We start from the raw sequence: 14232 nt of genomic DNA on the forward strand, positions 1-14232 counted from the left end.
TCAGATCACTCGCGGTTCTTTCTATTTCCATCCTCATATCACAGCCATTACTTGTGAAAGCAGGATTATCATAACTGGTGAAAACAACGGGCAGAACTCATAAAATTAGTCTCCATTATGGAAGGCTGGTTCTGACCCCTGACACTGCATTCAGAAATCATCTTTACACCGGCGTAAAAAGCAAGATATCGCCAGCGATATGCAAATATATAATAGCCCCGGAATGACAGGAGAGCTGCAAACGAAGTGCTGCTTTTAAGACTGTGTTTTTCTCCGCGTGCCTTCAACGCCTCAGACAGGTTTCATCTTAATTAAGTCACTGCCATCACCATTAACTAAAAATGGAGCGACTGTCACGGCACCTCACCTAATCTCTTCATGAAATTCTCCATTTGTGGTTGACATTTAGACTGAGAACATGTTTTTTTTTTTTGTTTTTTTTTTATTCATAAAAGCTAAAAGCACTTTTTATTATTTTTTTTTATGTCATGAATTGACTTCCGTGACACGAAGCTCATATATTTTAACGGCAACATTTTCTGACACAGCCGATCTCATTAACATATTGTACATTGAGCTGTCCCTGGAACCGAGGACACAGATGGGCTGAAAATGACGCGGCTGTTTTTTTTTTTTTTTTTGAACAGATAAAAACTTGAACCAGCCGTGGCCGACGGGTGAGAATGTACTTTGCTGATTACGCATTCATTTAGAAGGCTCAGAGTTAGCAATAAACAACCACATCTTTCTGAGTGTTTCCATTTCTGTCTCGCTCATATAAAGCAACTGAGCACGAGGTTAGAGCCATCTTGTCGAAGCACTGTGTATAATTAAATGCTTTGATCTGTATGCAGAATCCAGCTTGTACCGTGGGTTGCCACTGCATGCTTTACTCTAAGGACTATTTATAATTGAACACTGGAAGGAAATCGCACTCTTTGGAATATGAATATGATGTTCAATTATGGCGTATCATGCCAATTCATCCTATACTCCATGTCAATGTGGGAGGAATCCATTAACAATTGACTTTACAAGAAGACACTTGCAGAATTCACATAGTTTGGCAGTCAGATTGGAATTTGTTTTTAGCTTGAAGAAATTCCTTACGAAGCTAGAGACAATATTTGGTTTCCGTCACTGTCACTGTACCAATGTTCAGCCAAGACCTGCTACATTTCTTGCTATCACATCCAAACATATGCTGTACGGCTTTGAAAGCTGTCATGCATACTTATAAAGTCTTTATTAAAAGGGAAATCTTTTCTTCTTGCTTCTCCAAGGTGGAGTTAATCTGTCTATCACCTAGGTTCAAGTCCTGCCTCTAGACACGCTGTGCAGCAGGAAAGCATGTGCAAACATAACTTAAGCGGGTTAAAAAAAAAAAATGTCCTTCAACCTGTGACCCTGTAGAGTAACGTCCTGGAGCGCGGGAGGCGGTGCCCTTCCCAGAGCCGATGGAGCTGTCCACACTTTTGCCACTGCAGCAGTGGGTGCGCAGACATTTCCCGTACTCCTTACGCACCTGCATGAAATAAAAGCCAATACAAGTACAGCGCATGCAAACCGACATTTCACACTTGCCACATTTGGAAATGCTTGTCCAGCATGTTCAAAATAAAATTCACTCTCAGTTATATGTGCAGTCACCTGATGTGACGCTGCACTATTTCTAATGTCTAGGCCTTAAGAATAGATCTGTACCTTCTTCTGCAGCACACAGTGGAAGATGAAGATGAACATTCCCTGCAGGGAGTTGAAGATGGTGAAGAGGTAGGCCATGACCACCGTGCTCTCGTTGACGTACATCAAGCCGAAGGCCCAGGTCAGGCCCAGCAGACATAGCAAGGCAATGGCCCCAATCACCCATGACCTGTAAAGACATACAAGCTATTTGACAAAAGACACTGTGTACAAGGTGTTTTCAATAACCAGTTTGGACCATAGAAGAAGCTGTAATATGTACCAAAATACTAAGGGTGTAAAAATATGAAAAGGGGACCTGTTCAAGGCATCACTTAATCCACAATTAATAATAGAATTTGTTCTATTATATGAGAGGGAGAAAATGAAAAAACAAACAAATGAATAGGGAAAGGAAACTTGTGATAAATGACAATGGAGTTAATCTTTATTTTCTCAGTTTGAGTATTTGAAAAGCCTTAGATGATCATGAAAAAGCGGATTTAAATATGTACTAATCTTTACACATGAGAGACTAACAAACACTGTATTTTACATGTTGTATTCTATTGCCTGAGGCTTTCAGATTGGAGTCTTGTAAATTCTCACTCAAGCTAAAGGTGTACCGGAGATAAATACCCTTGAGAATACAGAGTCTATTAAAAATGAAGGGCTCTATCTTTGAGATGGAGCACTGTGTAGAGAAGTGGCTTTTTTTTTTTTTCCTTCACCTGCACCCTTTTGGTATTTTGGTGTGCCGGAGTGGGTGAGGCGAAGTCAAGATTAATATCTGCTTCTCGTCTGAATCTGTCATCCACAACGGCCAACAAGTGCGAGGAAAGATGCACAAGACCTTCCCTCTGAGCTGATCCATTCATACAATCATCCGAGGGAGGCAGCTATGTTGCCCCTCTGCAGCCTCTTGTTTAAATGGCACACATTGTCAAAGCTCAATTATCCACAGTAGAATAATCAGGTGATTAAATATCGTGCAAACAGTATCAGACAGTCTAAAATAATATCAAAGAACTTTGCTCTTGTGCAGCAGTCCTTGGTTATATCAGGAGTCTAGCTTCCATGTTGATTCCACAAATTAGAAGAGATTTTATTATGATGTACACAATCGTTCAACCTCATTTATCTTTGTGCATGACCATGAGCGACTGTTCTCTGAATATTGCAGAAAAATAAAATAAAAAAACTGATGGAAAAATTCTTGGATGCTGCAAGTACATACCCAGAAATATTACTTTATCTGGTAAACAATCTGCTTTTCCAGGTATACACAACCTGATGTATACCTTTAACCATTTAATGATCACTTAGTTAGCTATCATCACTTTAAGCAAATAGTTTAAACAATAAATCCAGTACTTCTATCTCACTATATCAACCATTTATCCATTAATTTGAGCTATTTACTGTTTATCCGTTGTTTTGGCTAGTTGTTTCTAACCATATGTCCACTACCTTTAGGATACGATATCAACCATTTATCCATTAATTTTCATCTTTTATTCTTATTACTTTTAGCTAGTTATCATTAATTTAAGCAAATCTCAACTATATATGCACTACTCTCAGGTGGCTATTTTGATCATTTAACCATAAAGTTAAGCTATTTCTATTGTTTCTAACTATATATACACACTACTTTTAGCTAGCTATTAATTTTAGCTATTTCTACGGTTTATCCGTTGCTAATAGCTATTTCAACTATTTAGTTTTTGCCTATGTTTAGCTAGCAATCAAGCATTTTAAACAAACTGTCTCTAAGTAGCTATCTGCTATTTTTAAGCTAGCTTTATCAACCATTTATTCATAAATCTGAACTATTTCTACTGTTTATTCATCGCTTTTAGCTAGTTATGTTCAACTATTTAATTGCTTATAAGCAAACATTTTTAATAAATTGTCTCTAACCACATAGCTATTTTTGGTTAGCTATATCTACCATTTATCCATATATTTCTGCTATTCCTACTGTTTATCCAATACTTTAAGCAAATTATTTCAACCATTCAATGATTACATTTTGCTAGCTATAAGTTACATTTAGTAAATTCTTCTAGTCATTGTATTCATTATCCAACTGCACTAGCTGCTTATTCGTTACTTACAGTTATGTGTTTTGACCATTTAATCCATTAATATATACTATTTATACTGCTCATCTGTATTTATTGCTAGTTACAGTATTTCAACCATTTAATGATTGTGTTTATTTAGCTATCAACATTTTGTTTTAACTAAGCGTTAAGCTAACTAAAGCTGTATCAACAATTTCTTAATCAATTTTAGCCACCTGTTTTAACCATTTAACTGTTGGACAATTATTTTTATTATGCTAGCAATCAGTTATTTTTAGCACTTTATTTTGCAATTTATCCCTTTAACAGTCAATCAGTTTTAGCAAATAGTTTCTCTCTAAAACTGGATACAGATTAAAAAGTATAAAAATGTTAGTGGTGTACCTCCTTTACAATACTAATATTTCTATACAGTGCACTGTGAAGTTACAGGTGCCATTTAAAACGAATCCTGCTTGTGACATCCGTAGGCTATGTATATATAAGACCAGAGGAGTGTGTGCGCACACTAATGTGGCCTTCAACATGACTGAGTGCTCCACTATAAATCACGTTAATGAGTCAGAAAGGCAGCCAGATGGATTTGGGTGCTGATTTGTTCATATGGAGGAGTAAATGAAAGATGGCATTATGGGAAAAGAGCCCTTCTAGTTTTGTCTTACTTGATCTCGGGTTCATAATCCTGATAGCTGAGCAGATGAAAAGAACGAAACAAAAAAAAAAAAGAAAGCAGGCAGAAAAAAATCATATCACACAACGAATCGATGTAGAGGTGTAAATCCAAAATGTGTATCAACATAAATACAACGTCCAAATTTAGACATGAAGAGGGGAAACAACAAACAAAGAAGGAAGATGGTTTACTTTGGCAGAAGATTACAGGGCTACAGTCACAGCATCCACATACAAACACATAGACTAGACATCCAGATATTTTGGGAAAAGACTTGTTAGGGATTTACAGATGCTAGCCATAATTATATCGGTTCACAGAAGTATCTAGCTCCCCTCATAAATGCTGGCAGACCTTCGCATTTAAGCTTTTATAAATGGGCCAGGTGTGCGGCAAAATAAATGATTTATGAATTCACCCGGGCAACCATTAAACATAATTTTCCCAGGGCTGTCTTAATGACCTGGTGGGAGAGGTACTTCATCAAGGCGATTGCCCTCAGATTGGACACAGAAACACAAGCAGTGGGCACGGAAAGAACTAAATATTGTCCTCTAACTAGTTCCAGTTTTCTTCAAAGGATGGCCGATGACAGAGATGCAAGAGGTCATAAGAAATGCATCAGAGAGGACAGGATATGAAGAGGCTACGGCTCATATCGGCACACGGCTTATCTTCTTCTGGAGTTATCAGATAAAAATTTGAAGATGATTTCGAGGGCTGCGCGCTAGGGGCCTTGAGGCAAAACTTCTGAGACGGCGTAGCAGTCACTGAAGAGGATAACAGCTCACTTACAAATGAGGAGGGTTGCATTTGAGTTGAGTTTTATGTTGCGGGGCAGCTGCCTGAAAGCTACCAATACAATATCGCTTACTGATCCTCTCATGTTCTTGGCATCGTTATGCTCAAAACAGTATATGGAAAGTATATTTGGCAAAGCAATTTGTGTTGGCAGGGATTAATTCTAATAAAATTAGTATTATAAACAAACTTTAGAAAGTCAAATATAGCATCTCTAAGTTGAAGGGACTTACATTTAGACTGGTATTGATTGTTTTGCGTGATTAAAATACATTTTGCTGCTGACCCTGTACGTTTGCTTGATTTCCTCAGTTTCTATGCAGATACTCCTCTGCAAACACCAAACACCATCTTCTGTAGGCTTTTTCAACGACCATGGATAAGAACCTCATACAACCCTACTTCAAAGAAACCTAACCATCCCTTTAAGTTCGTCTGGGCTTGTCACAAAAGATCCAGCTGAATGGCTCTGCTCTATACTATAGATATACTATCTGCTCCTGAGGACTGCAGCAGTCTGCTTTCAACCGAAAAAGCTTTATTGTGCTAATTGTGCAGAAGAAACGCCAAAAATGAGCAGTTTTAAAGCCGAGGACTACTTCAGACTGTGGCGTCAAATTACCTATTTCTCTCCAAATGACTTAATTTGCGGAGGTGCCATTCACGGCAATGTCACATATCATTTATGTATGAGACGGCAATTGGTCAATTCAGCCTGTTTTAAATCTGCATAAAGTCGTTTCAAAGGCTATTTCAGGGAAGAGAGGAGCTGCGATCAGCCCAACAGGGTGTTAATTATTTAACTAAAGGTATGCTTAAAATGCTAATCACCTCAAAGTGTTTGAGACATCAGTAGCACAAAGGTTTTGGAGACATTTTTATCTCTCACGTCGCAGAATTAGCATGTTTCAGTTGAAGTTTCTCATCTGCACCGGGAGGAATCTACCCTGATACAGAATTCACACCTAAAAATGTTCAACATCTTGTTACAAATATTCTGTATTCAGAAGCCGGTTTGGAAATCAGAGTCCCAATAGTGCAAAAGTCATGTTGCAATCCATGAATCACAGGGCAGTGGCAGACGCTGTCTCCATTACAGGGTGAGGAGGGAAAAAACACATCAAACACAATATCAATTCTACTCTACACCCTCTACTGAGAAATGTTGCATCTTACCAGTGCCATTCTACAATAACACATCCATCATAATAACGGTAGCTAAAATGAAGGGGGTGGGGGGGGAGAAAAAAAAAGATGGAAGATGAAAAACGGAAAGATGTTAAAGATAAACACAGCATAAGATAAAAAGGCAGGAAGCGAGTGCTAATCAAAAGAGGAAACTCAGGGAGAGAGGGAGAGAGAGAGAGATGCACAGCGAAAGAGAGATGAAACATTCATATTAAAACAAGGCAGAATGATGAAATCTGAACAGAAAATGGGACATCAAACTGTAAAGAGGAACCAGAAGATGAAACAAAAGGAGACACACCTCATTAAACTGAGTTAAATTGACTTAATTACCCAGTACTGTTGTGATCATCAAACCAGTTCACCTTGATAAGTCATACTGAGGCGAAGCTAAAGAAATAATGGTCTGTAAAGATCAACTACATGTTTAGAGTCCATTTTGTGATAAAATGAACTGACTGCTACACCAAACTGCACAACCATATATCTGCCTTTGAGAACTGAAGTGTTGAGAGAAACACAAAGGTGTTGCAATTGTTTCCCTGATTGCGTTGGCGCAAGTGCGTGTTCAGTGACAGCGCAAAAAGCACATCAGATGAATGAGGGCTGACAAAAGCGGTGCAGATTAAGCCCCTTTTTTCAGTGGCTATCTGAGACACAGCTGGCTGTTTTGAAGGCAGTAAGGCTCGGGGTCTGGAGGTCAATTGTTTGGTACAGTTAGGTGGGTGCAGAGTTATAAATCACATGACACTGAAAGCCCAAGCAGTCAATATTTCTCTTTTTTTTTCTGCAGAACGAAGTACACGGTGTACCCTGCAGTACGAAAGACAACATACATAAATGGCCGTGAAGAATGTGAAACCAAAAACCCAACAGTCTAACAAAAGGGAATTACTCAATTTTATTCAAGAAAAAGCGAGCAGCAGTCGTCGTCTGAAGCTGTATCAAAGTACACTGCTAAGCAATCTATTTCCAGACCGAGTTTGTGCGTATGTAAGCTAGAGAGAAAAACAGAGGGGAGTCTGTGTGGGCTGCAGGTGGTTTGCCTGTATTGCTGCCAGTGTTTGAAACATATGATTACATGCGTGCGTGGTTCAAACTGGCTCTGTGCATTTATTTGCACGTACACTTGATGTCTTAGTGTGAATCTATGCATAAGAAAAACATATGCATGAATATGTCAAGGAATTCATAATGTGAGCACATTGGTGTCTCTTAGCACAACCAAGAGGCGCAACCTCTGGGACCACGAGGGACCCGAAACCTAGTCCAGATAAAAATTCCACTGCAAATCCAACCTCCGAAGGTGGAAATTTGTGGATACTTCTACCTGCCGGTGGTCAGCAACCATCAAGGGGTGCAGTTCCTCCGGCAGCCACTTGAGGCTGGCTACAGTGGCTGTCGGAGTCAAGCACTTCCAAGATGGCGACGGCCGTGCCACCACGCTGAGCTTAAAAAACACTCTTGAGGGATCCTATTCCTCCAATATTCATTGTTACGGAAGGTTCGTCCATCTTTATATAATGTCAGAGGTCTGAACCACAGCACACAAGCCCATTTATTTGCACATAAACATACTGTACGTCTCAGTGTGAACATGCATCTCTAGTCAAAGCATGTTTCTGTCAGGAGACCAGATATTGCATACATAGGAAAGATATAGGAAGGTGTTATACATTTCTGTTGTGTCATGTTTAAAAGTGATATATTTAAACACAGACACACACTCGAAAAGACAATACATGAATACTTGAAGCAGCACTGATTTGCTTTCACCATGCAGACACTGCACAAGGTGTCAAGAACAGATTAACATATGATTAACATGGTAGTAAAGTATAGCGACCTCATTAAAACACTGCAGAATGAATGTTTGAATGAATTAAGAGCCTTAATTCTGCGTCACTGAATGCAGCCTGAACGTAGCAACGTCCAAACTAAGGAATTCATGGACTGGCATAGTTTTACCAGTGCACATTAAAAACCCAATCCTTTGTAAATGTAGGATTGTGTATGTACATAAGAAATCATAGCTGACATTATTTTAGTAGTTTGGTGCAAATAATCCACTTCACGCCACGATTAAAAATCCTTCTACCAAAGTTCAGGTCACCTATGTCAACCTTATTCCATATTCCCACCACGTATCACTTTACATGGAATATAAATTAGCAATCAAACCCCATATTTGTCTATTAATTATACAATACGTCCATAAATGCAAGAACTGCAATAGGTTGTGTGGTGCAACCCATGTTATATTAATACTGTGTAAATCTGTGCAATGCAATGTAATATCTAGGCCTAAGCTTGAACCTAAGGAGAGCTGATGCAACTGTGGGATAGCATAAGTACCAGCAACTTCTGCGTTTCACAAAATCTACACAACGAGTAAAAGCTCAACGTCTTTAAACGGTGCCCTCCTCCCACGCGCCTTCTTGAGGTGACTGCGGTGTCTGCACAGGTCTCAATTTGGCATTGCTCAGAAGCGTCTCTAAGAAACTGTGTGGGTCGTCGCCTGAACATCCCGCAGTGAGAAACACATTGGAACACTATGGTCTGACACGGCGTAACCAAAGCATGCTATATCAGGCTCGCCGGAGATAGTTTTTTTTGTTATGTATCACTTGGCGGGGAGGAGCTGGGGCCAGACAGGGGCCACTGTGCTGAGACATAACCGGTGATGTGATGCCACACAAAAAACAGCCCCAACGTCTGGACATAAAGCAGACTAATGTGTCCAGAGTGGCTTGGAGAAAAAAAAAAAAAAAAAAAGGTAGGCAGACAGCAAAAAAAACAGAGCACAGACCCTTATCCATCACAGCAAACAGGCAGCAAAACAACTTTACACCATCTGTGGAAAGAGCCTGTCCTGACACCAGGTAGCTGGAGCTTACGTCAAAGACAATGGGTGAAAATGCTGCATCATGCTACAGAGGAAAGGGACGCGTAAAGACAACTTTTGAAAACCATGTTTTTTTGTGTAAGACACTTTCAGAAGTGTAACCGAAGCAGCACACATGTACAGTAAAATGTAGAGATGCACTAATCAAGGAGGAACAGATCTCATAACCTTCCACCTTGAATGTGGAATGGCTTACGTTTTAGTGTCTTTCAGCCAAATGTTTTAGTTTTACAACCCACACTGATACTGATTTTATTGGCTCTCACCGCTCTTCTGTTTTCTTTTTTTTTTTTTTTTATTATTATTATTATTATCCCACACAGACATATTATCTCCCCTAAATCCTTTGTGGATTGTTTATAAGGTAACACAATGTATTGCTGACACTAGGACAAAAAGAAAGAAAAGAAAAATCAGCAGTTTCTCATTATAACAAGGATTTTTTTTTTCTTGTTGTTGTTCGAGATGCCCGTTCATGTCACTGTCATAAAATTACTGCTCCTATATTTCCTCATTATAGCACATTACTACAGTGTAAAACAAGCGTGCCACAATAGTAACAATGTCAACATGGTGTTAAAACAAGACGAAGCAATTTATCATTGCCTCAAGCCAGCGTAGCCTCAAGCAATTAAGCAACACACCATTATGCAGGCATGCTTCAGGCTCCAGGGCGCTTGTGTATATTTTGTCTGTGGTTTGTTTTCGTTTCTGGACTCGTATGTTCTTATTAGTGTGCGTAGGTTGGTGCTGTCAGTTGCTAGGGTAAAACCAGACACTGCTGTGTGGTCATGGTGGTCGTAAGGATTAGGGTCAGAGATGCCGGAGGTTAGAGCGCAGCCAACAATGCATGTATTACATATATGTATTACGTATGTAGTTGATTTACTGACCAAATGTTGTATCATGATGAAGGATTGGCGTCTTGGAACAGATTTGATCGGTAGTACTTAATCTGACATCAGATTAAAAGGAGTTGGACTATTTTACCCCAAAAAAGAGGACAGTCCAAGTAGGAAAAGACACAGAAAGTGTGTGTGTGTCCTCCTTTGATTATACTAGTGTGACGTTTGGTGGTTAAATAGTCAAATCGCTACCCCTGGTGCAGAAATGTAGCAAGCAACTGCTCAACATTGTTCAAGTTGACATTGTTCACGCCGCTCCCCTCGACAAAAAGTGGTTCACAGGTTAAGAGACAGGCCGCGTCCGTGGGTGTTGAAATCGACCCATCAAACTAGAGAAGTCAGGCACTATCCCACCGCTCAAAGTCTTCAAATTCAACTTGACGCGTGTGCTGGAGCTGCCCAGATGTGAGCGCGCGGGGCGGGGCAGGGCGAGCTGACCCCGCCCGCATCGCTAGCGGGGCCCGTATTCGTGCACACGGAGCAGATGGTTTCCGCCTGAGGACACCGTTCTGTGTCCTTGTATCACGCTCACGCTCCGGGTTTTAATCTGCATGGGATTTGAGACTAATTAAAAGCCATAGTATCCGCACCCAGAGCTGTCTGCGCGCCTCATCATTGTTCTGGTTTTAACCTCTTTAAACCTCTTTCTCCGATTCCTGCCCGATAATGATATGCCCAAATTAAATAGAGTACATCTGAGCAGCCACAGGGTCTATTTGTATAATTTTTTGTCTCATTATAAAGGTAGCTCTTCTAAGTGTACTGCAGAGGTGTGAGACTCTGACTATCTGTTACTGGGGAGGAATAAAAGAGGATGGAAGACAGGAACATTACCTGTACTAAGACTGATGCTAATAAAGTGAAGCAGAGAAGTTCTAGAGAGATTTTAGATGAGGCCTGTTTGGGTAAGCTCCCCAAATTGGCTTTTTTGGCACATCTTGGGGACCATCTGTATGCGCAGCTGCCCCGACTACCAGGACGCTCAGGTTCTAGAGGTTAAACCCCAAAAACTTTACTGTTTTCGTTCACTCTCATGGCTTGCAAGTGTAATTTTCAACTGGAGGATTTTGTAACTACTCCACAATATAAACCTTTACTGATTGTACACAAACATTTTCCAATTATATTTTGCCTACAGTAGTTATTTTATCTGAGAGTCCAATAGCAACTTTTCACCAGCTGAAACTTGACATTAATTCCACCCGTGGAGTGAACGTATGGCAAATAATTTCCATCTTCTACTGGCAAAGAAAGTTTGCACCTGAGTAATAGTCTTTATTGTCCCTCGAGCTTTCATATTATCTGAAAGCAGCCAGGCATGGGCAGATAAACAGACCGAATCTCACACACGCGCAAAATGAATATTCATCAGGGGCATGTTGACACCAAGATAACACCGGGTCAGGTCTGTCAGATTGTCTCCTGGCCTTTTCCTGTGCAGACAACAGTGCTTTTCAGATAATGATGGAGACGCAACAGAATACCTGTTTGATTTTAACCCGGCGTGACCCAACCTTTCAGCATAATGGGAGGTGCTTACCTCGCAGGCTCAGACTCCAGGACTCCTGGGTTGGGTGTTCACAACCTTAAGTGCTTTTAATAAGGTTTAGAAATATCAAAGACAGGGTGAGTTGCTTGGAAACAGACTCCAGAATATAGAGTATCATCTAAAAGTTGCTCTTTAACCAGGGGTCAATTTAACCAAAGGAAACAGTGTTGACTCAAACTGAGGCTTAGTGGATACAGTGAAGCGAGCCCACCGTGTTCATATCGAAAAACATTTGACCCTTCTGAAGCGAGACGTCACGAGCAGGGCTATTTCTGGGCGGCTTTAATGGACATGATCCGAGTGCTCTTACTTGATGTTGTCCAGGCAACCGGAGTCCGGTTTCAAGATGGCCGTGTGGTGGAACATCTTATAGAGAGCGATGCCCAGGAAGATCACGTTGAGCTGGAGGAAAGAGAAGAGAGACAGGGATGAAGCGCGCTCGTGTTTCCTGTTTCGCCTCCATCCATTTTAAATCAGGGCACTTTGTAGCACAAAGCTGGAACACCGCAGCCAGACTCGGTTTCCCACTTTGCCAAACAGAGCGCAAAATCCTATGAAACCTCCACGGCGGTACAACGGACCAAACAAGGACCGGTGAGACAAGACAGCTGCATACTTGTATGATGGAGCCTTTCCCTCTGACTTATTCACACTTGTCTCATCGTATTCACACTTAGAGGCGACCGCAGGGAATTACTGCCACTGCTGCTGCTTTCATTTTATGTTAAAAATAAAATAAAAATATTTGGCATTGGTTGAATATTTTATTTTTTTATTTTTTTACAATGCTTGAAGAACCTTTTTTGCATTTGTCTCCTGCTGGTGAGATACATGCCCATTCTGTGTTCTTGTTCTTTTAAAATCTGAAGAATAAAACTTAAAAAAAAAAAATGAGTGAGCTGAACCTTTGCTCTGTGCTTTTGCCAAACGCTCTGCAATTAGCCAGAAAATAAATAGTCTTATATTTGCTGCGTATGAGAAAGAAAGGAAAAAAAAAAAGAATCTTGTATTAAACAGACCCACTCTGGTGTATCTCATTATTTTCTGTTTCTCCGCGAGTCGGTAATCACAAAAATAGAAAATGAGTCAATTGTGGTCACGGCATGGGGGTCGGCTCTGAACGACTCCTCAGAAATTACAGCAATTAGTCGGATTTCACTCACTTCTCAGCTGTTTACTGGTGACACTCAGCTAGTATGAGGCAGGAAGTAAAAAATAAAAAATAAATAAAAATTCTGAACTGTTGTGAAAAAAAAGCAGCTCCGGGGCCAAACCTTCATCAAACTCCCAGTGGCGCTCTCCCCATCGTAGATGTTCTTGTTTGTAATTCGAACCGAGAATGGAGTGAGTCAGGAGGCACACAGAGATGCATTGTGAATGATTACTCTAAACTGGAGCATGAAAGTGCATTATGCATGTTTGGCAGTAGGAGATGCATTAAAAACTGCTGGAATCTTGTTTTTTTTTTTTTATTTATTTATTTTTTTGCAGTAAATAATCCTACTGGACAAGCATATTGTCACTTTTCTTTCTTGATGTTAGAGATATTCATAAGCTTATGTCCTGATCGCTAATATTTATTATCTTGGCTGATGTCTCGGAAAATTAGGAGCACATCTCTGGTGACAAAGCGGGATTTACAGCTTGGCACTGGCGTAAATACTTAGACGAACACCAGTCTTAGCTCAGATTTAAAGCAGCTGGATCAATAAATGAGTTATTTTATTAGGAAACGAGGGCTGTCCTAGTTGGGAAAGGGACAAAAAGTGCGTGTGTCCGTCCTCCTCGCATGCATATATCTGTGCCCACGGCTGTCTGCCTGCGAGGAGGTGATGAGGGGGAAAAAAAATAAAAAAAGGTAGCGGAGTACGAGTTGGAACGGGAACAAAATCAATCATAATCGCAGTGCGGATTACTTCCAACACTGCATACTGAGCAGAGTTCACTCTCTCTGTCTCTCACTCCCCACTACCCCCTAAAATTGTCTCAGCCGGTGACTGCGGCGGGGGTGACAAACTGCAATATATTCTCTGCACCCCTCATTCGTTTTTCTGGACGGCTCCGTGCCCGGCGGTGGCGTGTATGCTCAACAGGGCAGAGAGAAGAGGGAGATAGGAGCTGGAAAAAGGGATCTCTGCGGACCATTTAAGCGACGACCCGCAGGCTAAGTAGGGTTAATGAGCAGAAGGGGACAAGGGAGAGAAGGGGGGAGGTACGCTTACCATAATTATCAAGGTTGCCGGTCCTATGAAACTCCAAATGAAGTACGTGTCCAGGCGAAGCCAGCAACTGCAATGAGAGAGACAGAGTGAGAGGTGAGGGGGATTTGAAGGGGGAGGATGAGAATATGAGTTGAGAAAGTAAAAGCGGGAGGAGGGGTAGAGAGGGATTTTGAGTTCATAGATTTATACTCCTGCTCAGAGGACATGCATCAAGTG

General features: G+C 40.8%; 1 protein-coding gene across 1 annotated transcript in view; it reads right to left on the bottom strand.

The window, feature by feature from the left end:
• LOC311486633 (adhesion G protein-coupled receptor L3) overlaps window positions 1-14232 on the bottom strand; it is a 134601-nt gene that overhangs the window by 11302 nt on the left and 109067 nt on the right. The window contains exons 15-18 of the mRNA XM_084542557.1: window positions 14017-14083; window positions 12105-12196; window positions 1705-1873; window positions 1400-1525 (exon numbers count right to left, since the gene is read on the bottom strand). Of these exons, the coding sequence (XP_084398683.1) occupies window positions 1400-1525; window positions 1705-1873; window positions 12105-12196; window positions 14017-14083 (454 nt within the window). The remainder of the gene's footprint in view (window positions 1-1399; window positions 1526-1704; window positions 1874-12104; window positions 12197-14016; window positions 14084-14232) is intronic.

Source organism: Chelon labrosus (assembly GCF_963514085.1).
Source record: "Chelon labrosus genome assembly, chromosome: 1".
NCBI classification, from domain to species: Eukaryota; Metazoa; Chordata; class Actinopteri; order Mugiliformes; family Mugilidae; genus Chelon; species Chelon labrosus.